Source organism: Oryctolagus cuniculus, chromosome 12, assembly GCF_051225735.1.
Source record: "Oryctolagus cuniculus isolate XC-2025 breed Fujian yellow rabbit chromosome 12, ASM5122573v1, whole genome shotgun sequence".
Lineage (NCBI taxonomy): Eukaryota > Metazoa > Chordata > Mammalia > Lagomorpha > Leporidae > Oryctolagus > Oryctolagus cuniculus.
The window spans coordinates 18,780,460-18,807,950 of NC_142878.1; the positions used below are offsets into that span (position 1 = coordinate 18,780,460).

The 27,491-nt window shown below is 46.9% G+C and overlaps 1 protein-coding gene across 1 annotated transcript in view; it reads left to right on the plus strand.

The window, feature by feature from the left end:
- The window catches only part of ARMH4 (armadillo like helical domain containing 4), a 156,506-nt gene that overhangs the window by 45,977 nt on the left and 83,038 nt on the right, over nucleotides 1-27,491 (plus strand). The window contains exon 5 of the mRNA XM_008269710.5: nucleotides 12,513-12,770. Coding sequence (XP_008267932.2) covers nucleotides 12,513-12,770 — 258 coding nt within the window. The remainder of the gene's footprint in view (nucleotides 1-12,512; nucleotides 12,771-27,491) is intronic.

A 27,491-nucleotide genomic window follows, 5' to 3' on the forward strand; every position in this document is an offset into this window, starting at 1 on the left:
CACCTTTATAAAATGTAATGATTTCTGACTTAACAGAGCAGGAACAGAGGACAGAGCTAAAATATGTGCACAGAGGAGTATGAATTGGGAGGGTGTAATCAGGATTAGAGTACTCTAAAGCTTTTTTGGAGGAGTGGTAAGACAGTGATTAAATTTAGGCTTTGTTCAGTATGCACGGTAAAAATTGAAGAGGAACAGCTGAGAAAGAAATGTAGTAGCATGTATAATGTACACACCAGTAGTAGGAGAAAATAGAATAAGAAAAAATTTTTGAACACTTAAGAAGAAGCCAAGAGAGGAAAAAAAAATTAAGCACAAAAAATTGGAACAAATTAAATTAAACGGACAGATATAAACTTGTCGTTGATGGCAGTGAATACAGGTGGGCTGAATACGTTCACTGGCGGTGTCTTGTCAGTATTTTTCCCATGTTAGCAACTGAATTTTGTTCCTTAAGAATTTGTTGGGGCCGGTGTGGCTCAGCAGGTTACGCTACTCCCCTGCAATGCTGGCGTCCATGTTGGAACGCTGGTTGGAGACCCAGCTGCTCCGTTCCGATTCGGCTCCTTCCTAATGCACCTGGGAAGGTAGCAGAGGATGGCTCAAGAATTTGGGCCCCTGTACCCACGTGGGAGACCAGGATGATGCTCCCGGTTCTTGGCTTTGCCCTGGCCCAGCCCCACCTTTATGGCCATTTGGGGAGTGGACCAGGGGATGGAATATCTCTCTATCCCTCTCTCTCTCTGTTGCTCTGCCTTTCAAATAAATAAAATGAATCTTTAAAAAGAATCACATGTTGAAAACCTAACAGCCAGTGGGACTCTATTTGGAGATAGAGCCGTTAAGGGGAGTGAGTAAGGTTAAATGAGGTCAGAGGAGAGGTGTCCTTATACAGAGAGGAAGAGACACCAGAGAGTTGTCTCTGAGACAGGGAAGGCCACGTGAGCACACAGCAAGGGGGCAGCCATTTGTGAGCCAGGAAGAAAGGCCTCGCTGGCAACCCGCTGGGCTAACACCTTCCAGAACCGCGAGAAAATACGTCCTGATGCTTTAAGCCACCCAGGCTGGCTAACCCCATCGAACTGCCCCCCCCCCCCTTTTTTTTTTTTTGACAGGCAGAGTGGACAGTGAGAGAGAGAGACAGAGAGAAAGGTCTTCCTTTTGCCGTTGGTTCACCCTCCAATGGCCGCCGCGGCCGGCGCGCTGCGGCCGGCGCACCGCGCTGATCCGATGGCAGGAGCCAGGAGCCAGGTGCTTTTCCTGGTCTCCCATGGGGTGCAGGGCCCAAGCACCTGGGCCATCCTCCACTGCACTCCCTGGCCACAGCAGAGGGCTGGCCTGGAAGAGGGGCAACCGGGACAGAATCCAGCGCCCCGACCGGGACTAGAACCCGGTGTGCCGGCGCCGCTAGGCGGAGGATTAGCCTAGTGAGCCGCGGCGCCGGCGGAACTGCCCCCTTTTTAAAGTTTGCTGACAGTTTTGTTTTTGTTTTTGGATCTGAATGGATGTTGATATTTTGAATATGTATGGGCGCTCACATTTCTGTACATAATGTTGTAATAATATTATTTTCCTTTACAGTCTACTCATATGTTGAGAGTGCGAAAGTGCTTTCATCTGCTGGCTCACTCTCCACATTCCCACGGTAGCCAGGGCTGGACCAGGCTGCAGCAGCAGCTCCATCCATGTTTCCAGCGCGGGTGGTAGGGACCCAAGTTCTTGGGCTGTCAATTGCTTCCTCCCAGGATGCATTCGCAGGAAGCTGGATTGGAAGCAAGCATTTGGAGAGAGAACCAGTGGATGGAAGATCTCTTTCCCTCTTTTCTCTGTCTCTGTTTCTCTGCCTTGCACAAATAAATAAACATTCAAAAAAGAAATAAAAAATAAAAACATGTGAAAGGCAAAACTTCATAATTTGGATAAAATTATAGAAAATTTTTCTGACCTCATGATAAAAGATTTTTTAGATATGATACACAAATTGTTATCTATAGAATATTGATTAACTATGTCAAAACTAAAAAGTGTTATAAAAATATACTATGAAGAAAATGAAAATACAAATACTGAAACTAGTATTATAGTATATATAGTATATTATATATATTATAGTATATATAGTATTATATTATATTATAGTATTATACTAATAAATTATATTAATAATCAGATACAGGGGCCATGTTTCTTATTAAGCTTCTTAGCACATAAATACATGCCTATATTTTGTGCATAGCTAATAGTACCTAGTGAAAGTGTAAATCACTTTGCAGGAAGAGCTCAGATTCTAGAAGTGCAGTGACGTGCTGTAAACTCTGCGGGCCTCGTGCTGACCGCCGCTGGCTTTTGCGGTGACAAGCTCAGAAACTTGTGGGGTTCCTCGGCGCCTCCTGATCCTGGGGAGCCACCTGCTGGACAAACGCTTCACTTTCTCAGGAGAAGTCCAATCTTTTCTGGCTTTTAAGTTTTGTGCCTAATTTTGATGCCCAAGTTAAAAAAGAAAAATCTGGGAATGAAAGCAGCACCTTTTAGTCACTCTGTGTATGTAAGTCATTTTGCTACAAAGGTTTTTGGTGATATTGGCAAGGAGGTCACAGGAAAACCCATGGCCACACATGTTTCTCCTTCAAGAAAAACTCCACTGGAATAATCCAGAGCCATTACCTTCAGAGACAAGGGACAAGGACCAATACAGGGTCTTCCAGCAGTTCATGGAAAATATATATTTTGAAAAAAGCTGCATGGATTTCAAGTGTTTTTACTCTAATATAAATTTATCTTTAAATTCCATTTTTCATGATCCATTAAAAAAAAAACCTCTTATTTATTTTGTTGACAGGAAGAGGAAGTGGGAGAGAGAGAGAGACACACACAGAAGAGCATCCATCTGCTGGTTCACCCCCTGAATGCCTGAAGGGCTGGAGCCAGGACCTGGGCATGCAGTTCAGGTCTTCCATACGAGTGGCAGGGACCAGCTTCTTGAGCCATCACGGCCGCCTCTCAGGGTCTGCATTAGCAGAAGCCAGAGGGCAGTGAGCCTGAGTGTTCTGATAAGGGGAGCAGGTGTCTCAAATGCTATCTTTTAAAAAAAATAGTTTAATGGGGGCTGGTGTTGTGACGTAGTAGGCTGAGGCACTGCCTGTGATGCCAGCATCTCATGTGGGTGCCAGTTTGAGTGCTGGCTGCTCCTCTTCTGATGGAGCTCCTTGGTAATGCACTTGGGAAAAGCAGAGGAAGATGGCCCAAGTGCATGGGCCCCTGCCACCCATGTGGGAGACCGGGATGGAGTTTGGGCCCCTGGCTTTGGCCTGGCATAGCCTGGCCATTGTAGCCATTTGGGGAGTGAACCAGTAGGTGGAAGATTCATTCTCCCTCTCTCTCTTTCTCTCTTTCTCTCTCTCCCCCCTCCCCTCCCCTTCCCCTTCCCCTTCCCCCTCCCCTCCCCTTCCCCTTCCCTCCCCCTCCCCTCCCCCTCCCCCTCCCCCTCCTCCAGAAACCTTTGCAATGAAAGCTTGCCTTGGAGAGGCAAACATTCCGGCTCTGAACAAACTCATTTTAGGTCCTGCTGTGATGTTTGAGCATCCAGCTAAGTAGTCTGTAAGTTAAACGAAGCTTACGAAGCTAATAATGTCAGATTGAAGGCTAGTGCTTGTAAAACCATCGTACGCTCCCCACAGGAGCCCCACGTGAGTACAGAGCATGGTGGTGGGTGCGAAGCGGCTGCTGAGAGATTCTGTCAGAGTGGCTGGCAGGTAAAGCTGGCTTAGAGAGGGAATGTTGATACACATTGCTTTGTTGCTACTACTCGCAATAGGACATTCTCTGCTTGGACAAACCACTAAATACCACCAGGCATCCTTGAGCCATGTGACACTGCACTCCTACCTGACATTTTGATTTCATGTTTGATAGTTTGAATTTTTTTTAAAAGCTTTTATTTATTTATTTATTTGAAAGGCAGAGTTAGAGGCAGAGGCAGAGGCAGGGGCATAGAGAGAGAGAGAGAGAGGTCTTTCATCTGCTGGCTCACTCCCCAGATGGCTGCAATGGCTAGAGTGGCGCTGATCCGAAGCCAGGAACCAAGAGCTTCTTCTGGGTCTCCCATGTGGATACAGGGGCCCAAGGACTTGTGCCATCTTTCAGTGCTTTCCCAGGCCTTAGCAGAGAGCTGGATCGGAAGTGGAGCAGCCGGGACTTGAACCAGCACCCATATGGGATACTGGCACTGCAGATGGTGGCTTTACCTGCTATGCCACAGCGCTGGCCCGGATAGTTTGAATTTTGACCATTTCAGTTCTTCTTAAGCATAGTAGTCAGAAACTGAACCGTGTCCTGCTCCCTGTTATGTGTGGACCTGTCCACTGTCTGAACACCTGAGTTAGGGTTTTGGCTGACGCTGAAATGGGCTTCTCACGGTTGTTAGGTGTCAGAATTCTGGAGAGTGGACATGCTAGTGACAGCATCAGATTAAGTGACTTGATCTTGGTAAGGATGCTTAGGCTGGTTCCCTTAGCTCCATGGCAGGCCCCTTATTCTATACCTGCCTGTGCATCTGGGTTTAGTGGGCCTCCCAGGGGACTCTTGATTCCCCAAGAGCAAAAGAGAATTTTCCATAACTAGTATCATGTCTGGGTGTGGGGACAGAGCAGCTTGAAGGCAGGGTTTTGCCTGTCGGGAGAGAGAGATGGCTACTTAGGAACCATCCTGGCTGCCTGGATAGCTGCCAGTGTTGCTGCTGCTGCCGCTGGCTGTCAGCAGTCGCCAGTGGCTGTCCTGGGGCGGGGGGAGCCTCAATTATGAGGATGCCCTTCCCAGGGTGAGCGCTCTGAACTTGCCCTTCCCAGGGTGAGCGCTCTGAGCTTGCCCTTCCTGGGCTACGGTTTTCTCAGGGACTCTCCGGACAGGTAGAACGCCACGTCTTGGGCACCGTCCCTGGGCGCTTCTGTCTGACGTGCGTCTGTTACACATGGTGACCTGATGTTGTGAATTCAGTAAGTTCTTCTTTCGTCCTAGGCCTTTGTATCAGGGCCTCTGTTACTCTTTCCGGCCTGGTTTTATTTGCTAAGCTTTTATGGCGTGACGTTGTCCTTGTGTGCGAGATGTCCATGACAGCATTCTCTCTTGGGTGTCACTAGTTGAGAGATTGAAATACTGAAATACAGCTGCTTTGTCTTCCTTTATGAGTGGAAGGCGAGTCACGGGCCTTCAGTTCATTTTGCACCTGCAGGTTCTACCGTGATGCCCTTCTGCTTGTTGCAAGATGCGTTATTTAGAGGATTGTCTTACTACCTGTTCATTAAATGTTATGTTTCTTTAACTCTGGATGGAAAGATGTGCATCTGTATAATTTAAAAAATGTTTTTACTTATTTTCACATATTTGAAAGGCAGAGTCACACACACACACACACACACACACATAGCAGGAAAGATAGAGACAGACAGACAAAAGGAGAGATTCCCCCAATCACTGGTTCATTCCCCAAATGCTTGCAAAACCAGGACTGCACCAGGATGAAGTCAGGAGCCCAGAACTCCATCCAGGTCTTCCACATGGGTGGCAGGGACCCAAGTACTTGAGCCATCACCTGCTGCCTCCTGGGGTGCTCATTAGGAGGAAACTAGATTGGGGGCAGAGGCAGGACTCAAAATCCCAGTGCTCTGATCTGGGATGTGGGCATCGCAAGCAGCAGCTTAACTGCTGAGCCACAGTGCCCACCCCTGTCTCATTGTTCATCCGTCCATCCACCCGTCTACCTGCCCTTCCCTTCATTCACTTAACAAATACTTACTGAACATGGTTGGTGGCCAAGCACTATGCTTGTCACTGTGATACAGCAGGGGACAAGACTGTCCTTTCTTTATTCAATAGTCTTCCCATTTCTGGGTCAAGCTTCTATAAAATACATTATCTTACCTTAGGAAAGATGATAATATTTTTTGGCTACTGATTTGTGATAATGGTTTCATTGATACTTGCAGTAGGGTACAAGTGACATATAACTAAAGTGCTTGACAAACTACAAAGTGATTACAGCTGACAGAAGAAGGAGAATGAAAGAATAAGGCTAGACTCACAGAGATTCCACTCCTCAAGACCCATCTTCTTCCCGTCTTCCCTGCAGTTATTGGCACTTGTGTTCTCCACAGCTGTCACTCAGACTTGCTGTGCGAGTTCTCAGACACTGGAAGTGACAGCCAGTCGAGGAGTTGCTCTGTGCTGGGGGATGAGGCAGGAAGTACCAGAAGGCCTTCCCCTTTCCTCCCACGTGTAAATCAGACCCCTTCTTGCTTTTGTGCGCCGCTCAACAGGCTGTGTCTGGAGAGAGTTTTCCTCGATTCTCTTGTCTTGCTTGGGCACTTCAGGGCACAGAGGGAGAGAATGAAGGGGAGTGAGTCGGGGAGCGGCTGTGAGAGGTGTTCACTCTCACAGTGACCTCCAGGTCACATCATCATGGCCACCAGCTTCTTGCTGGCCCAGGCTTGCTTAGGCACAAACCTCTCTCTGGAACAGAAGGTTGGAGTGAGGTGAGATCCTGTTCATGGTTTATGGTTCTGTGCTTTACGGAGGTGGTGTCCCCTGAAGGTGGTGAGGACCACGTTGAAGTGCTCCATGGTGGTGGCAGTGGTCAGAGTACAGTGATGTTAGAGGGTCAGTGTTGTGTTGTCACAATGATTCCAATGATAGAAGCCTCCCGGCTTTGTGGGGACGTAAGAGAATGAGCAATGATTTCATGATGCTTCAAAAATGAAGATGCTGGGGCCGGCACTGTGGCACAGTAGGCTAAGCCTCTGTCTGCAGTGCTGGCATTCCATACGGGTGCCAGTTCAAGTCCCAGCTGCTCCACTTTGAATCTAGCTCCCTGCTAATATGTCTGGGAAAGCAGTGGAAGATGGCCCGAGTGCTTGGGCCCCTGCACCTGCGTGGGAGACCAGGAGGAAGCTCCTGGCTCCTGGCTTTGGATCGGCGCAGCTTTGGCCATTGTGGCCATCTGGGGAGTGAACTAGCCAACGGAAGACCTCTCTCTGTCTTTCCTTCTCTCTGTTTGTAGCTCTGCCTCTCAAATGAATCAATAAATGTTTTTTAGAAAATGAAGATGTGTTCTGTTTAGCCTCGGGCCAGTCCTGTCTGCAGGGAGAAGTTCAACAGAGCCCTAGATAGTCTCGATGGTCCCTGCGAGCTCTTGACATAATCCAGTCACCATCACTTTTCCTCTCTCCAGCCTCCTCCGCACCTCTCTCTTACTGGAGTCCCCGCTCCTCTCTGGAATTAACTCCTTCCACTCAGTCAACACCCTTCCTGGCCCGCTCTTCATCCCCCACACTCTGTGGCCCTGCCAGGAAGGTTCGCTGCTGGCTAATCTCTCTGTGCCTCACTTCTCGCCCCCACCCCGCCCCATGCCTGCACACAAGCACTCAGTGTAGCTGGAGGAAGCCATCTCAGCGGGTCTCACTTTAAATTTAGGATGTTGCATCTCGAGTGGGCCACACGGGCTGCCTGGCGCTCCTACCGCATCCCCCTGAGAATTCACTCGCCCACTCTCCCAGGTGACTTTTTCATGCTTTGTCCTCTTGCCTCCAGACCACCACCAGTTCTGTTTCCCTTTCCATTTTTGATTTGAGAAAATAAAAAGAAATATGAAGGGCCAGTGCTGTGGTGTACTGGGTAAAGTCATTGTCTGCAGTGTGGGCATCCCATATGGGCACTGATTTGAGTCCCTGATGCTCCACTTCTGATCCAGCTCTCTGCAATGGCCTGGGATAGCAGTAGAGGATGGCCCAAGGCCTTGGGCCCCTGCACCCACGTGGGAGACCTGGAGGAAGCTCCTGGCTCCTGGCTTTGGATAGGCCCAGCTCCAGTTGTTGTAGCCATTTAGAGAGTGAGCCAGCAGATGGAAGACCTCTCTCTTTCCTCTACCTCTCCCTCTTTGTAGCTTTGTCTTTCAAATAGATAGATAAATAAATCTTTAAAAAATAAAAATATGAAAGTAAATTTCTTTTTCTTTTCTTTCTTTTTTTTTTTTTTTTTGACAGGCAGAGTGGACAGTGAGAGAGAGAGAGACAGAGAGAAAGGTCTTCCTTTGCCGTTGGTTCACCCTCCAATGGCCATCACGGCCGGTGCGCTGCGGCTGGCGCACCATGCTGATCTGAAGGCAGGAGCCAGGTGCTTCTCCTGGTCTCCCATGGGGTGCAGGGCCCAAGCACTTGGGCCATCCTCCACTGCCTTCCTGGGCCACAGCAGAGAGCTGGCCTGGAAGAGGGGCAACCGGGATAGAATCCAGCACCCTGACTGGGACCAGAACCCGGTGTGTTGGTGCCACAAGGCGGAGGATTAGCCTATTGAGCCGCGGTGCTGGCCTGAAAGTAACTTTCACATACTCCTATCACACCTGTGGTTTTTTTTTTTTTTTTTAGATTTTATTTATTTGAGAGGTACAGTTACAGACAGAGAGAGGGAGAAACTCAGAAAGAGGTCTTCCATCTGCTGGTTCACCCCCCAAATGGCTGCAACAGCTGGAGCAGAGCCAATCCAAAGCCAAGAGCCAGGAGTTTCTTCTGGGTGCAGGGGTCCAAGTACTTGGGCCATTTTCCACTGCTTTTCCCAGGCTGTCCTCAGGGAGCTGGATCAGAAGTGGAGCATGAACCGGTGCCCGTATTAGATACAGGTGCCTCAAGCGGAGGCTTAGCCTGCTACAGCACAGCGCTGGCCCCTCACCACGCTTCTTTCTATACCTGTGCTTGTGTCCGTACCTCTCCTATTGCAGTGGAGGGTGTCCCTGAGCCAGCCCTGCCCTGGATGCCAACCTTGGACAGTGTCTACGCTGTGCTGGGCTGGGTGCTAAGTACCTATGTGTCCACTGAAGTGATCCTCACAGCAGCTCCCGAGGTAGGACGGATTCTAGTTTTCCAGGTGAGGAAGCTGAGACATAGCAGAACCCGGTGCTTGTCCAAGTCGCGTGCCTGCGGCGTCTCAGGATACTGCTCTGGCAACTTCGTCTCCCCTCCCGCATTGTCAGTGCCCCTCTCTAAGTGGTCGTACCCATCACTGTAGGCAAGTTCTAGGGTCTCCTGTTTTTTTTTTTTCTTTTCTTTAAAGATTTATGTATTTATTTGAAAGTCAGAGTTACACAGAGAAGGAGAGGCAGAGAAGGAGAGGCAGAGAGAGAGGGAGGGAGGGAGGGAGGGAGGGAGAGAGAGGGAGGGGTACAGAGGTCTTTCATCCGCTGGTTCACTCCCCAGATGGCTTCAATGGCCAGAGCTGTGCTGATCTGAAGCCAGGAGCCAGGAGACTCTTCCGGGTCTCCCACACAGATGCAGGGACCTAAGCACTTGGGTCATCTTCTACTGCTTTCCCAGGTCATAGCAGAGAGCTGGATTTGTAGTGGAGCATCCAGTACTCGAACTGGCGCCCATATGGGATGCTGGCACTGCAGGCGGTGGCTTTACCCACTACGCCACAGTGCTTGCCCCTAGGGTCTCCTATTTTAAGAGCCAGTCCTTGACCTTCTGTCTTCCTTTAGTTATGCCCTAATATCCATGTTCTATTTTTAAAAGCTAAATTTCTGTAAGAATTTACTACATTTGCTGTATCTACTTATTTTTTAAATGCTTATTTGTCTGTTTTATTTGTGAAGTGCATGGATAGATACACACACACACACACACACACATATCTTTCATCTGCTGGTTCACTTCCCAAATGCCTTCAATAGCCAGGGCCTGGCCAGGCTTAGCTCCTACATAGGTGGCATGTACCCAAGTACTTAAACATCACTGGCTGCCTCCCAGGGTGTAGCAGGAAACTGGTATTGACAGTGGTACTGCAACTCAAACCCAAGCAGCCATCCCAACTGGTAGGACAAAACACTTCACTGTGCATCTACTTCTTTTATAATTCATTTTGCACCACTCCAGCCTGACTTTTGTCCCTATCATTGCAAGGAAATGACTGTTGCCAAGATCACTAATGCCCTCCCAGTGTCAAAGCCAGAGGGATATTGTCTATTATTGAGACCCTTAGAAATGTTTTATCTATCTATCTATCTATCTATCTATTTATTTATTTTTGCCTTCCTTGACAAAGTCTTTGTGGGTTTCCTGTCACCTCTTTGGTCACTTCTGCTTCTCCCTTATCTGTGGTGGATTTCCCAGGGCTCTACCGGACTGTGTCCAGCCTGGTGATCTCAGCTACTGTCAAAGCTTTCAACATTATTTCTCCGTTGACTCTCAACTTTTTATCTCTAGCTTCCAGCATTGGGATGTCATCACAGGTATGGTCATCACAAGTAAAATTCCTGGTTCTTTTTTTTTTTTTTTTTGGACAGGCAGAGTGGACAGTGAGAGAGAGAGACAGAGAGAAAGGTCTTCCTTTTCCGTTGGTTCACCCCCCAAATGGCCGCTACGGCTGGCGCGCTGCCAGGTGCTTCTCCTGGTCTCCCATGCAGGTGGAGGGCCCAAGGACTTGGGCCATCCTCCACTGCCTTCCCGGGCCACAGCAGAGAGCTGGACTGGAAGAGCAGCAACCGGGACTAGAACCCAGGTGCCGGCACTGCAGGCGGAGGATTAGCTTAGTGAGCTGCAGTGCCGGCCAAATTCCTGGTTCTTTTCTTTATCGTTAGCTCCTGTTTTCAGTCATGTGGGCTCTTCCTCTTTTATCTGACATCCTAATTATCAGCAGAACTCTGCATTTGGTTTACATCCCAGCTCTGGCCATCTCTCCCCCTGCCCTGGGCAACGCCCTATTCCAAGGCACCGTCACCTGTCCCACGATTTCAGACAGCCTCCTGGTATGTCTTCTTGCTTCACATCTTGCTCTGATAAAGCCCTTCCCCACCTTGGGGCCAGAGTCAAATTTGCCCCCGCCTACTTCCTCCTGTCTCATTTCCAGTATTCTCGCTGTCCCTCCCCTCTCCCGCCCAGTCATTGCCGTTGTGTGAACACAGCAGGCACACACCTGCATCCAGGCTTTTGTTCTTGCTGTTCTTTCTGCTGGGAAGGCTCTTCTGGTGGATACTGACCTAAATTAAACAAGTGAATTGATTTTTTTTTAATGGTTTCTGCTCAAACTTTATCAGAAAGGCTTTTCTTAATCTCCCCATCTAAAATAACATTGCCTGGCATTTTCTGTCTTCTTGACAGCTGTAATCAGAGTTTAAGGTTATCTGTCTGTTGGTGTATCTAGGTGTTTGCTGTATGAGTGGCATATCGGCTCCATGAAGGAGGAGACACTATTGCTCCATCCTTCGGGCCTGGCACAACACCTGTTAGGTGCTTATTGAACAGTCATTGGACTTTTGGAATGGTGACAGGTATTAAATTCTACAAGGTTAAAGGACATAGAGTGCAAAAAGATGAAAACTAATTTTTTTTAAGTTAAAAAGAAAACCCTCCAAGTACTAGAAGGGAAGGGGTAGGTGTGGAGAAGACCGTTTAAAGGTAGGAAAGGAGAGTCTTGGAATTCTTGAGTGACTTTAGTGTCCCTCCTTCCTTCTCGTTTCCACCTGCAGGCAGAGTTCCTTAATTCAGGAGCTGCTGTGTTGACCAAGGCGAGAGACGAGGCACTCGGAGGGGCCTCAGAGGGGCATCCCTGGGGGGGGGGGGCTTGAAGTGTTCCCGGAGGATCAAAACTGGTGAACTAAAATGACATTGGGACTCTGCGGTGCCTTTGAGTCATAAATGGCAGACTGCGAGTGTTAACTCCTGCGGGGGTGATGATGGTCACTTCTTCAGGCGTTGCTTTCCCGGAGTCCTTGGGAAGTGTCCCCTTTCCCGTGTAGACTTGGACTGGGAATTCTGATGTGGTTGTTGCTGATTTCTTCTGTCACTCCTCCCGGGGAGAACGGGCGCCAATAAATGTTTAATGGCCCCTGGAAAACAGGAAGGGGATGTTTTATTTACTTGAAAGGCGAAGAGAGAGAGAGAGGGAGGGAGGGAGCGAGGGAGAGGGGGAGAGAGAGAGAGAGAGATCTTAGATCTTCCATCCTCTGGTTAATTCCCTAAATGACTACAATAGCTAGGTCTGGGCCAGGCCAAATCCAGGTGCCAAGAGCTCTGTCTAGGTCTCCCACATGGATAGCAGGTACCCAAGTATTTGAGCCATCCTCCACTGCCTTTCCAGGTGCATTAGCAAGGAGCTTGATCAGAAATGGAGCAGCAGGATTTGAACTGGCTCTCTCATATGGGATGCTGGTGGTATAAGCTGCAGCTTATTGCACAGTACCAGAGTGCTGGCACCAGAGGGGATGTTTTCTGCCCTTGGAAATGCAGATACAACTTTAATAACAGTATTACTTGTACCTTGACTCCCAATAAACATAGCACATGATATTTATCTGACATACCTGTGAGTGCATTACCTTGGAAAACTCATATTGTGTGACTTTGGTTATAAAAATTAATTTTAAAAGGCCAAGCATAATTATTTTGTGACGTTAGCATCATTTCAAAGATTCCTGTGTTTGAATATGCAGCTCACTCTCTGTGTTCATGTTTTCCTTTGATTTTTTTTCCTAGAGGGAGATGAAGATGAAGATGAAGAGGATGAAGATGAAGATGAAGAAGAAGAGGAAGATGAGGAAGAAGATGATGAAGATAAAGACACGGACGCCCTGGATGAGAGCTTGGATGGTGACACTGAGCTGCCAGGGTTTACTGTCCCTGGCGTAACGTCCCAGGAACCGGGCTTCGCGCAGGACAACGTGGGCCCCTTGGAGGGAGCCACCTACCAAATGCCAGATGCCATCGAGTGGGAGCAGCAGAATCAAGGCCTGGGTAGGTCATGCGTGTCTCCCTTCCCCTCCTCTCCCTCTGCCAAGGTGGGTGTTCATCTGGGAGAAAGTTGTCAGTTATTTCTTGGATGAATTCCCGTTTATCATCCTGATAGCCAGGCCCTCGTCTCCAGCTGCTCGTCACGAGCTTGCTTACTTGGCTTTGGGAAGGAATCCCATTTTCCCTTCCCGTCTCAGGCTTTTGGAGGCTTCCAGATGGAGAGGGCATGTGTGACACCGGCCCACTGAACAAGCAGCACCGATGAGCCTGGGTCAGATCATGAAAGCACCTGCCACAGTATCCTTGTAGAATCTGTTCGTTAGAGGAAGCTCCGCCCTCACTTCCGGATGAGCATTTGGCAGTCCCAGGACTTTCCTGTTCATTGGCAAACACGGTCCCATTCCAGCAGTCTGAGTGCTGAGATAGTCCTGTGCTTTCTTTTGTGCATGGCCCGTGTTTGTAGGAGCCACTCCCAGGATGCGCTGGGCTTGACATACCTCTTCCTGTCTCTCCCCTATGTTGGAAGAGACCCTATTCAGTGCTAAGGGACTCTCGAGGCCCTACTCTCTTGAGCTAAGCTAAAGTGACCTCTTCTCCAAAGAAAGCCCGCCTCTGAAATCCTTCTTCTTTGATGCTGGGCCTGTTGATACCCTCGTTGTGGCTGTTGTTAGCTTAGCATCATTGACTCCGTTCTCTGCATCATGGGTTCTGCATCCATCGATTCAACCACCTGCAGATTGGAAATATTAAAAAAAAATTCTAATTAAGCTTAGGAAGATTGCATCTGTACCAAACATGTAGAATTTTGTTGTTATTATTCCCTTAACAACACAGTGTGATAACATTTGCAGCATATCAGGTATTATAGAAGTAATCAAGAGATGAGTTAAAGCACATGGAGGGATATCTGTAGGTTCTATGCAAATTCTACATAGTTTTATATAGGACTTCCTTGCACAATTCTGGGATTACCAGGCTGTAGGTTGGCATCAAGGTTGTATTTGAAGTACAGCAGGGCTTTCCTGTGGCTAGGCATTTGATACAGAAAGAGGATAATAAGGATGGGCTTCCATGCAGAAGACAGGCACACGGTGTTACTAATATGCATCAGTATTTGCTGAATTACTTTCTGGACAAACTCAGCATGGTTTGGTGATAAGCATTTTAAAAGCATATCAAATGAAACTGATAAAATCTTATAAAGGGTATGAAGATATCATTAACAAACACAAAATAATCTGAACATTGATCTGTGAATAAGTCAACAAATATTGGGTCTGAAATATTCCTGTTCTACACAGAGATGTTCAAAATAAAATACAAAATACAAGCAGCACTTAATATAAAGCAGATTAGAACAAAGACAAAAAACTCTTAGGTGGTGATTTTATATTATGGGAGTATCATGTACAATGAAATAGTCTTTTTTTTTTTTTATTATTTGGAAGATGGAGTGATAGAGAGGGAGACACATACCCAGAGACACAGAGAGAGATCTCCATCCACTGGTTCACTTCCCATAGAGTAGCAACTGCTGGGGCTGGATGAGACTGAAGCCAGGAGCCAGCAGCCCCATCCACGTCTTCCATGTGGGTGGTCGGGACTCAGGTACTTGAGCCGTTGTCTGCTGCTTCGCAGGCACATTAGCGGGGAGCTGTATTGGAAGCAGCGTAGCTGGGACTTGAACTGACACTCCAGGTATGGGATGCCTGCATGGCAAGTGGCAGCTTAACCTTCTGCACCACAATACCAGCACCCCCCTTTTTAATATTATTTTTTTCTCAAAATTTACTGTTTCCCCAGATGTCTCTTACCTTTTCCTTGCCACTTCTTTTCCCAGTGAATTCATTTTATCAACGTGATGTTAGCCTTGTAGCTTGCCTAGAAACCAAAGCAAGGGACATATCTTTGAAGTTGTCCTTTTTCCCCACTATGGGAAGACTGAGTGGTGTCTGGGTTTATAATTTGATTCACCTACGAACCTCTTCTGGAGGGACAGGAGTGTCTTACAGTATCACAAGTATTGAAATTCTGGTTCAATATTAATTGAACAGTTTCTTAAATACTTGCAGGTTAGGTGAAATAGTAGAAAACCTCTGTTCTTTGTGATAGATTTCGTAGTAGATAGAAAAGTGACTCCCCTAGCTATTCTTGTCCTACTCTCTGAACCCTGGATATGGTTTGCTGATATGATTAGTGAAAGATCTTGGGATGGGGTGGGGAGGCCTCATTATCTGAATGCCCAGGGTAATCTCAAAGGTTCTAGTAAGAGGGAGATTGCAGGGCTAGAGCCAGAGAAGTGGAGGTGATGATGGCAGTGGAGGTCAGGGTGATGTGGCCCTGACCCAAGAACTGCTGGCGGAGAATCAGATAAATAAAGATTCTCCCGCAGGGCCTCAAAGGAGCACAGCCCTGCCAACATGGATTTTAGCCAATGGGACCCATTTCAGACTTTTGACCTCCAGAGCTGTACGGTTTTACATTTTGGTGTTTTAAGCTGCTGTATTCATGGCGAGTGGTTCCAATAGCAATGGGAAAGTAATACAGATTCCCCCAGGTACTTCCTGAGCTGCGTCGGTTTGCAGGCAGAGCTGCATGGTGGCTGTTGGTAGAGCATGAACAATGTAAAATGCAGTATGGTTTTTTCCTTAATGAAGCAATAAAAATACCAACATTGAAACCCTTTAAAAATAATCTTATTTAATATAATAATACTTTAATTGGCCATCTGCTGCCTTCCTATTTTTGACCGAGTTATTTTATTTGTAGATGATCATATCCTTTTTTATAATATGAATGATATTCCAAGGCAAATGCTAAAACCCACATAAAACTTTCTAAATGAACAGATTGAGGTGGGTAGTTGGGATTGATTAAAAATAATACCGACTCGGAATAGACTGTGGTCTCATTTCCTGGGAAGGAGCAGAGCAGAGTGCAGATGCCTTACCTCAGGCAAGGCAGTGGATGCGTGGCTGCGAGTTCTGAGCGTCTGTTTTTGGCACTGTCACACACTCGTTGCTTTGGTGGGAGGGAGCTCAGTGTCTTGATCCTGCTGCGGACAGTGTGGCTGCGGAGTTGGCTTTGTGTCGCAGGAATGAAAGCTCCACGTGATGACTGAGGTGGACTGACTGACAGGTGAAGTGCTAAGAGCATAGAGGAGGTTCACATAGGCAGAATCCATGTCTTCTTGGAGCTGATAGGTTCATTTTTAGATTTATTGGCAAGAACCTGTACAGAGAACAGACACTGAAATTTTTTACTTATTTGAGAGAGGGAGGACAGAAGGGAGACAATGAGAGAGAGAGACAGACAGACAGACAGAAAGACAGACAGACATAGACATATCATCTACAGGTTCATTCTCCAAATCCCAAATACTTGCCATAGCTGGGGCTTGGCCACGTGGAAGCTGTGAGCTGGGAACTCAGTCCGGCTCTCCCACGTGGGTGGCAGGGATCCAAGTACCTGAGCCATTATCTTCTGTCTCCCAGGGTGCACATTAGCAGGAAGCGGGTAATAGGAACATAGCTGGACCTCACATGTAGGCCCTGTGATGTGGGATGCAGGTTTTCTATGTGCATCTTAACTGCTGCGCCAAATGCATGTCCCAGGAGAGTAGACATTGTGACTCAAACCCATATTGTAACCCATTTCTATAGTAAATCACTCAACTATTCATTTTAAAGTATAAAATCAATAGGACCAAAGTTGAATCAACATATCCATTTCAATGTTCAGACACACTTCCGATATAATCAATACCTGGTGATTCTTTCCTCTTTAGTTTCCGTATCTGTTAGGTTGCCATCAATTGTTGGAAATAGGAACTCCAACAAATAGGTTTACAGAGTAGAGATGTACTTTATCTTAAAACAAGAAGTTCAGGGTCCAGTGAGATGGCATAGCCTGCAGTGCTGGCATCCCATATGGGCAGCAGTTCCAGCCCCAGCTGCTCCTCTTCCAATCCAGCTCTCTGCTATGGCCTGGGAAAGCAGTGGAAGATGGCTCAAGTCCCTAGGCCCTACACCCACGTGGGAGGCCTGGAAGGGGGTCCTGGCTCCTGGCTTTGGACCAGCCCAGCTCTGGCTGTTGCGGCCATTTGGTGCATGAGCCAGCAGATGATTCTTTATCTCTGTAATTTTTTCTTTCAAAAGAAATAAAAATCTAAAAACAAAAACAAAAACAAAAACCCCAAGAAGTCCAGAGATGAAGCTCCTGTGTCTGTTGACTCTGCAGCTCAGTGGTCATCAGTGACCCAAGGCTTTCTATTTTTTAAATCTTGCTGCACTGTGGTGTGTGGCAATGACCTTGCCCTCAGGCGGCCTTCCTCCTGGCGGCAATGGCTGCAGCAGTTTCAGGGGCCACATCCAGACAAGGCATTGTCTAGAGAGAGAAGACAGCTGTTTTCTCACTGTGCTGCCTACTTACGATAGAGAAGGCCTTTCCAACGATTTCTGGTAGAATTCATCTTGTCCCTAATTGGTTGGGGCTAGGACACCTGCCTGTTTCTAAGCGATCATTGGCAATGGCAATGAGATCCCTTGGTTGTTGGGATGCGTGTCAGTCACCCATCACTCATCACATCTTGTATTTTCCTGTTGTCTGTTCTCTAAGAATCCCCTGACTCATCCTGTTAGCAACTTTATTTTAAACCCAAAAGTAGTCAACAACTTTGTGGAAAAATGCAGTTAAGAGATAGGTTTATTTTGGTGCAAATATGTTTAAGATCCACATATACCAGGGGTCTTTATTTTTTTAGATTTTATTTATTTATTTGAGAGGTAGAGTTAACACACAGTTAGAGGGAGACACAAAGAGAAAGGTTCTCCATCCATTGCTTCATTCCCCAACTGGCCACAACGGCCGGAGCTGGGCCCATCCAAAGCCAGGAGCCAGGAGCTTCCTCCAGGTCTCCCATGCGGGTGCAGGGGTCCAAGTGCTTGGACCATCTTCTACTGCTTTCCCAGGCCATAGCAGAGAGCCGGATTGGAAGTGGAACAGTTGGGACTCAAACTGGCACCCATCCAGGGGTCTTTAAAAGGTTTATGGAATGGTACATGATTGAACTTTAATCACACTTGCAAGGCCTGTCTCTGAATGGCAGTCTGTACCAGAGAGAATAGCACAGGCTTAACAATGTTAAATGGGGGCCGGCGCCATGGCTCACTTGGTTAGTCCGCCTGCAGTGCTGGCATCCCATATGGGTGCTGGGTTCTAGTCCCAGTTGCTCCTCTTCCAGTCCAGCTCTCTGCTGTGGCCTGGGAAGACAGTGGAGGGTGGCCCAAGTGCTTGGGCCCTGCACCCACATGGGAGACCAGGAGGAAGCACCTGGCTCCTGGCTTTGGATCAGCGCAGCACTGGCCGTAGCGGCCATTTAGGGGGTGAATCAATGGAAGGAAGACCTCTCTCTCTCTCTGTCTCTCTCTCTCTGTCTTCTCTCTAACACTGCCTGTCAAAAAAAAAAAAAATGTTAAATGTGCCTGTCTGGAATAATGATTGAACAAAAATTATTGTTAGAGTAATAAGAGAACCAAAAATACCATTTTAGTTATAATTTTAATGTTTATTGGAAGTTTTTGGTGCTTTTCTAACTTTCATATTTATGATAAGGTATAAGAACAGTTCTAGGTATTAGGGTATTCTAGGTATTGTAGAACAGTTCTAGGTATTGTAGAAAAAATCACTTGTTGAAATGTCTGCGTCTATTTAATTGAAGTGTATCCTGAGAATACCAGATGAATAAATACTTAATATGCGATGATAGTTTTGGAAAACAAGTTTTGTATGGGTATAAAAGTAGTATTTACTTTATTGTAAAAAGAAGTTAGTTGGCATCAAAGATACTCTGTGAAGCATAGAAGTTCCTTTTCTTTTTTCTTCATTTTCTCAAGGCAGGAGAGTGTGTTTTTTTTTTATGTGTGGTTCCAGAGGTTGATACATACATACATACATACATACATACATACATACAAACACCAGTTGATTCATACTGAAAGTACCATTCTGAACTAGATTGAGTATAAGCACTGGATTCAGAAATCTTATTTTAAATCTTGGTTCTTCTCCATTCTCCAGTTTTGTTTCTTTAGAAAATTACTTAGAGTTCTGTATGTCTCCTTTTTTACCCATTTTTTAAATAAAAGGAAACTAAAAAGAAAAGGTTTATGGAAAATGCATATTATGAGAAAACTTCATATGTTTCAGAATTTTTTGTATCAAAAATAAACTTATCTTTTAATTCTATTTTCCCACAAACTATAAAAAGTCTCTTCATTTTTTTTTAAAGATTTATTTATTTATTTGAAAGAGTTACAGAGAAAGAAGAGGCAGAGAGAGAGAGGTCTTCCATCTGCTGGTTCACTTCCCAGTTGGCCGATCCAAAGCCAGGAGCCAGGAGCTTTTTCCAGGACTCCCACGCGGGTGCAGGGGCCCAAGCACTTGCGCCATCTTCCACTGCTTTCCCAGGCCATAGCAGAGAGCTGGATCGAAAGTGGAGCGGCCGGGACTCGAACAGGTACCCATGTGGGATGCTGACACTGCAGGCAGCGCTTTACCTGCCACGCCACAGCGCCAGCCCCCTCTTCGTGTGTTTTGAGTTCGTAAGTTAAGGATGAGAACTTGGGGGTGGCCTTGTTGCATCTTCTTCTCCAGGAAGAGATCTTTTTGGCTCCTGTGAAGCTTGAGTGATAGTCTAGAGATTCAGAAGCTCTCAGTTAAGTTCAGAATTCTTATAGCTGTCGTCACTTTTTTCAAAATCCTGTGTGTAACATTGTAATGAGTACTTCATTGAAGAAGTTGAATATTTTTCTCTGGAGATCTTTCCAAAACGTGATAAACATCCCGTTAATGGCCTCGAACAAAGGACTGAAGAGGCCTCATGTGTCTGTCTCTTCACCAGACTTTTGCTGAGCACCTACTATGTGATGGGGAAATAGAGAGGCTGACCTCTCGTGGAGCAAAGATGTGAGGTCCGTGGCTGAGCAATTGTACCGCTGATAACTGGGGCTTGCTTTGAGGGACCAGCTACCTGTGAGTTGCAGCGTCTGGGGAGCCTTGCCCCTGAGTTAACCACCATCTCTTCTGGTGTGCTGCCTGCTTCCCAGTATCAGAGCCTTCCTTGAGCTTACAACAGAAGGCCTTAGAACAGCATGGAAGTGCTAATTGAATAGAGTAACTCATTAAGATATTATAATCTATTATGCTCCATAGGGATTCATTTATCAGGTTCATTAGCTGGCAATGTAGCAAAATAAAAGGCAGAGGAACATTAGACAAAAGTGTTTTGAGGGCCGGCGCCATGGCTCACTTGGTTAGTCATCTGCTTGTGGCGCCAGCATTCCATATGGGCACCGGGTTCTAGTCCCGGTGGCTCCTCTTCCAGTCCAGCTCTCTGCTCTGGCCCGGGAGTGCAGTGGAGGATGGCCCAAGTGCTTGGGCCCTGCACCCCATGGGAGACCAGGAGAAGCACCTGGCTCCTGGCTTTGGATCGGCGCAGCGCGCCAGCCATAGCGGCCACTTGAGAGGTGAACCAATGGAAGGAAGACCTTTCTCTGTGTCTCTCTCTCTCTCACTGTCTAACTCTGCCTGTCCAAAAAAAAAAAAAAAGTGTTTTGAATGTGCAGGAACAGGGAGGAGCTGAGGCCCATGTGTGGTCAGTGGGCCTTCTGGAAGTGGACTGTGGCAAGGTCAGACCCTCAGCCGGAAAGCCCGCCGGCATTCTCTTCTGATTCCTTTACAACACTGAGTGTCTAGCTAGGACTGGGTTCTTAAAATACAGCCAGACTGTGGCAGCACAGAGAAGACGCTTCTCACGAGACAGTGGGAAGTGTGAGATTTCGAAGGACTCCTCATTGCAACAAATGTCAGTGTATTTTGATGTGTGATATGCTAAGTGGTGGCTTAAAAGGTGGCTCAGGAAGCTGCCAGGGCTAACAGAGACTAAATAAATGCTCATCTATGCATGGAATTGGAGAGGGGAGTTGGGTCCAATGTAGAGGACATGTCTGATTGGCCAAAGCCACCTGGACCAGTGCCCCTCAGGCATGGCTGCACATCGCAGTCGTCCCAAGAGCTATAAGAACACGGATGCCCGGATCCTACCCTGCGAGCACAGTTGTCCCAGACTGAATCTACTGCCTTGCTCTTTGGTTAGGGGAAGGCAGCTTCTGTTTATGTAGGGAAATAGAAAAAGAGACTTGTGAGAGTGTGTGTATCCTGTGAATGGAAATCCCATCAGTGAAGACTCATATGATTTTTAATGATCTCTGGTTTATTAGGCTCGTGTGTCTTTAAAACACCCAGCTTTTCAGAGTCACATAGCAGTCACACCTAGATGGAAGAAGCAGATGGCGTGGGTGCAGCCCTTGCTCGCTCAACGTAGACAAGCCGTCTGGTGTCAGAGTCGGAAGTGGAAGTGCTGGTCCCTGGCTCTCCCTGACTTGTGAGCGTGAGCACACAGCAGCAGTGGGAGCATGCCGTTCAAGTCCATGACGCTGTTTCTTCACAGAGATTTTCACTGGAGCTCATGGGGGATGTGCAGATTAGTGGTCAATGGGGAATTCTAGGGGAGAGAAAATCTCTTTATTTGCCTGTGGCAAGATCCAACACGTGCAGGATTGTAGTGGCTTTTAAGTGCACATATTTCCTGAGTTTCCCACTTGCTTATTTTTAATCCTGGTGTATTGTAGTATTTTTGTTAGAAGCCCTAAATCCTCTTTTTAGCATGAGGTAGGTTATAAATAGGTTAAATACACGAAATGAATGGACTGTCTTCCCGCTGCTTGTTCCCAATGGTGCCTGCAGATGTGTGCTGAGGATGCAAACACAGAGATCCCGTAGGACCAGAAGTCAGGAGAGTTAGCCAGGCAGGCCTCAAGAAAATCCCGTGCTCGCCTAAAAAGGACATCAAGTGTTCCCTTTCATTCATTCACCTTAACCTCAGGAACTTCTGAAGAGCAGGTCTGCTTACTGATTATAGCCAGATACGTGTTTGCCTTCAGGGTGTATGAGGATTCTTAAAAACGCTTATGGAAAAATGGACTTAAAAGATGAAGTTAATTTGGTGCCAAACTTTTTGAAATCTATGCATGGCTTTTCATAAAACATACTGTCTCTGAACCCTTTGAGGACCCTTCAGAGGGCATTTTGCTGTGTTTGGAAAAGAGGAAAGAATTGGATAATTTTGTGAGTTGTGCTGAATTTTTTCTTTTTAAAATTTTTTCTTTATTTTAAAGACACACACAGAGAGAGAGCGAGCACACTTTATTCTACTGGTTCACTCCTTAAATACTTGTGACATCCAGGACTGAGTCAAGCCAAAACCAGGACCCTAGAACTCCACCTAGATCTCCCATGAGGGTGCTGGAGACACAAATACTTGATCCGTCACCTACTACCTCCCAGGGTGTGCATTTCTAGGAAGCTGGATTGGAAACCAAGGAGCTGGTTCTGGAACCAGGCACTTCGATATGATATGCGGGTGTCTTTACCATTGCCACAATGCCTGGCCTCATGCTAAATTTCTTTTGAAAGCAACCATTTGTAGGACTTTTCCTCAAGAACCTCAGGCAGACAAACTGAGCCTTTAGGAATTTTTTATTTCCAAGAGTCAGAGGCAGATTTCAAATCATGAACACAAACGCCATTGACTTTGCCCAAGTCAGCTAAGGGACACAGCAGCTTCCCTTCCCTTCCCCCAGGGTTTCTTGTGATAAAATGAGTGTGAAGTCGATTCTAAGTCCCCGGTAGGAAGGAGGGAAACACATACCATAAAGCTCCGTGAGGGCTCTGCCATGCAGGGGCAGCCACAGCTCCCACGTGCACAGTCTGGGTGTCCAGAGCACACAGCACTCTCCCTTAGGAGGAAAGCCTCCCTGGGCAGGTTGCCATGCCAAGGAAGGGAAGTTAGGCTTGTGGTTAAAGTAGCAACCTTGGGACCAGCTGGGTCTCTGCACTTGGAGCGGTCACAGCAGCAGTTCTGCAGTCTCCTAGATTCTGTATGATCTCCTGAGAGAACTCTCAAGCTGGCCTTAGGAAGGCAAAGCTATTTTTAAAATTCAAAGAGTTGATAGCACAAAGTAAAAATACAAAATGAGTTCAAACATTTATCGACATGGAATTAAAAGGGTGGATTTATCTCTCCCTCTCTGTCACTCTGCGTTTCAAATAAAGATAAAAAACAACTTGAACAAGTGGTAGACATTGTGGCACAGTGGATTAAACTACTGCTTGGGATATCCACATCCCATATCAGAGTGCCTGGGATTGAGTCTTGCCTCTGATTCTTCTTTTTATTTTTATTATTTTATTTTATTTATTTGACAGGTAGAGTTAGAGACAGTGAGAGAGAGAGAGACAGACAGAGAGAAAGGTCTTCCTTCCGTTGATTCACCCCCTAAATGGCCACTATGGTCAGAACTGTGCTGATCAGAAGCCAGGTGCCAGGTGCTTCTCCTGGTCTCCCATGCTGGTGCAGGGGCTCAAGCATTTGGGCCATCCTCCACTGTCTTCCTGGGGCACAGCAGAGAGCTGGACTGGAAGAGGAGCAATTGGGACTAGAACCAGCACCCATATGGAATGCCTGAACCGCAGGCAGAGGATTAACCAAGTGAACCATGGTGTCGACCCCCTGCCTCTGCTTCTGATTCAGCTTCCTGCTCCTTTGCCTGGGAGGCAACACATGGTTGCCCAAGTACTAGGGTTCCTGCCACCCATTTGGGAAACCTGGATGGAGTTCCTGGGTCCTGACTTCTTCCTGGCCAGCCCTATTGTGGGCATTTAGGGAATGAACCAGCAGATAGACACCCTCCCCCCACCACTGGCCCTGCCGCCCTTTCAGAAAACATTTTTTTTTTAAAAGTAACAAAAATGTGAGTTTATTTTGCTGAAAAATTGTTTGAAATCCCTGGATAATTGTTCACAATAAACATTTTCTACATATTATGAAAAAATTATTTTACACCAAAACAATCTAAGATGATGAGTTGACTCAGCATTTCCAGGGTCTGATTGGTCATCCTTCAAAGTTCATTCTAAAAAAAAGACTCTAAAATATTCCATTACATTTCAGACAAGCCTTGCTTTAAAGTAGGCTCTGAGATTTGTAACTAAAATAGTTATAAATGCATGCTGGCCGGCGCTGTGGCTTACTAGGCTAATCCTCCGCCTAGCGGCGCCGGCACACCGGGTTCTAGTCCCGGTCGGGGCGGCGGATTCTGTCCGGTTGCCCCTCTTCCAGGCCAGCTCTCTGCTGTGGCCAGGGAGTGCAGTGGAGGATGGCCCAGGTGCTTGGGCCCTGCACCCCATGGGAGACCAGGAAAAGCACCTGGCTCCTGGCTCCTGCCATCGGATCAGCGCGGTGCGCCGGCTGCAGTGCGCCGGCCGCGGCGGCCATTGGAGGGTGAACCAACGGCAAAGGAAGACCTTTCTCTCTGTCTCTCTCTCTCACTGTCCACTCTGCCTGTCAAAAAAAAAATGCATGCTAACACTACTTGTTTCCTAAAGGCTTCATAGATATCCATAGGTATCCATTTTCGGTAAACTCTGCAGAGGGAGTCAGAGAAAGTTAAAATCAGGTGAGGTTCTCCCTGCCCTGTGATATTTTAGCTCAGGATCAAATTTTCTGCATTATGGAGAGCCCTTGGGACCTGGTCAAGCAGCCTTTACCTCCACAGATGAAACCAATGTCGTCTAAAGTCCCGCAGCACCCATGTGTTGCCCTCAGAATAGGTATGGTCAGTGTCCCATCCTGCCTCCCAACTGTGCTGAATAGTTTCAGGCTCAGAGTGAACCATGCAGACAAGATGCATCTGATGCAAAGGAGATGACTGCGTCCCCCCGGTGTGACTGTTCACTCATAGAACCTCCCAGTCCTTAAACAGGTGGCTTTATCACGATTAGGACCTTGATAGCGCTTGCGAGTCGTCGATGGCAGCCATAGCATCACCCCGATGGAGGGAGACACTTTTTTTTTTTTTTTTGACAGATAGAGTTATGGACAGTATGTGAGAGAGAGAGAGAGACAGAGAGAAAGGTCTTCCTTCTGTTGGTTCACCCCCCAAATGGCCGCTACGGCCAGAGCTATGCCAATCTGAAGCCAGGAGCCAGGTACTTCTTCCTGGTCTCCCATGCAGGTGCAGGGGCCCAAACACTTGGGGCCATCCTCCACTGCCTTCTCGGGCTACAGCAGAGAGCTGGACTGGAAGAGGAGCAACCGGGACTAGAACCCGGTGCCCATATGGGACTAGAACCCGGCACTGCAGGCGGAGGATTAACCAAGTGAGCCACGGTGCCAGCCCCCGGGAGACACTTATTAAACCTGTTCCTGTCTGCCGCTGCCTCACTGCTTCCTCACGTGAGAGAATTGAGTTGCTATTTTGGATCTCACATTTGGCTGAAGCAAAAATTAAAATTATGATATAGTATTTTAAATGGTTTAGAGGGTCTTGGTTTGAAAATTTTCTCTTTTCATGTCATTAATGCCCTGTCAGAGGTCCTAGACATTGGTTCTTATTTTTTTTTCTCTTAGACTGATTTATTTATCTGGAAGGTAGAGTTACACACACACACACACACACACACACACGCACGCACACACAGAGGCAGGGGGAGAGATTTTCCATCTACTGGCTCACTCTCCAAATGGGCTCAGCAAGCAGCCCTGGCTGGGTCAGATGAAGCCAGGAACCAGGAATTCCATCCAGGTCTCCCACGTGGATGCAGGGGCCTGAGGTCTTGGGCCATGTTCTGCTGCTTTCCCAGGCCATTAGCAGGGAGCTGGATTGGAAGAGAAGTAGCTGGGACTCAGACCGGCACTCATAGGGATGCTGGCACTGCAGACAGTGGCTTAACCTGCTGTGCTACATCACAGACCCTTAGACATTGATTCATTCTTTTTTTTTAAAGATTATTTATTTATTTATTTTAAAGTCAGAGTTACACAGAGGGAGAAGGAGAGGCAGAGAGAGAGAGAGAGAGAGAGGACTTCCATCCGCTGGTTCACTACCCAATTGGCCACAACAGCTGGAGCTGTGCCCATCTGAAGCCAGCAGCCAGGAGCTTCTTCCAGGTCTCCCACGTGGGTGTAGGAGCCCAAGGACCTGGGCCATCTTCTGCTTTCCCAGGCCATAGCAGAGAGCTGGATTGGAAGTAGAACAGCCGGGACGCGAACCAGTGCCCATATGGGATGCCAGCACTACAGGCGGTGGCTTTACTTGCTGCACCACAGCATTGACCCCAAGAGATTTATTTATTTGAAAGAGTTACAGAAAGAGGGAGGGAGGGAGGGAGGGAGGGAGAGAGAGAGAAAGAGAGAGAGAGAGAGAGAGAGAGAGAGAGAGAGAGGGGACTTCTATCTGCTTGTTTACTCCCAGATGGCCACAATGGCCAGAGCTGAGCTGATCTGAAGCCAGGAGCTATGAGCTTCTTCTGGGTCTCCCAGGTGGATTGGGGGGCCCAAGGATTTGGGCCATCTTTTGCTCTCCCAGGCACATTAGCAGGGAGCTGGATCAGAAGTGGAGTAGTCAGGAATCGAACTGGCATACACATTGGATACCGGCACTGCGGGCCGAGTCTTTAATCCACTGTACCACAGTGCTGGCCTCTTGGTTCTTGTATCAAAGATTCACTAAAAATACACTTGAACTTGTTGATTAGGAAGACTTTTCTGAAAACCAACATATTGATCTTGATTTTATGTTTTTAATGATCTGTATGAGATAACGGATTCAATGTTTCCCAAAAGCTGAAGCCCTATCTGTATTTTCATAACTCAATTATATTGAATTATAGAATTAGAAACAAATCACATTTCTTTCATTAGAAATGCTGTTTCTTATGTGAAAATTCAGCACTTTTCCTTGGGAGAGCTTTTAAAGGAATCTTGGGTGCAAGCCAGAAAATACTCTCTTCATCAGCTGCAGTTGAGAAAAACATTAATATGGCACTTTATGCTTGAGAAGAATGCTGCAAAGTAATTTCTTTGTAATCAGAGTGCACTTGTGGGCTCAGTTGGGGAATTATTAGAAATATAGAAACATCTAGTAGACTGTTGTGGGAATTATGCAAGAAGAACTGGGGAGATTTTTAGGAAGGGAGAAAGAAGTATAAATTATCCTCTTGAAAAATACAGAGGCAAATCAACAAACATGGTATTAAAAAGCTTCTAATTGTGTTAAATGAAAATTGAGAAAATCATTTTGACAATGTCCTTGTCTCTTGATCTGAGATTACATGATGCAAATTAGTCAATGAGATGTTATTGATCTACTCTATTAAGAATCTGGAATATTTGAGTCTCCAAACCTGTAGTTTTAAAAAGATTGATTTATTTATTTGAAAGTCAGAATTATACACAGAGAGAAGAGAGGCAGAGAGAGAGAGAGGTCTTTCATTCGATGGTTCACTCCCCAGTTGGCTGCAATGGCCGGAGCTGCGCCGATCTGGAGCCAGGAGCTTCTTCCTGGTCTCCTATGTGGGTGCAGGGCCCCAAGGACTTGGGCCATCTCTACTGCTTTTCCAGGCCACAGCAGAGAGCTGGATAGGAAGAGGAGCAGCCAGGACTAGAATCAGCACCCATATGGGATGCTGGCGCTTCAGGCCAGGGCATTAACCCAGTGCACCACAGCGCCGGCTCCTCCAAAACTGTATTTTTAAAAAATATTTATGTATTTATTTGAACGGCAGAGTTACAGAGAAGCAGAGGCAGAGAGAGAGAGAGAGAGA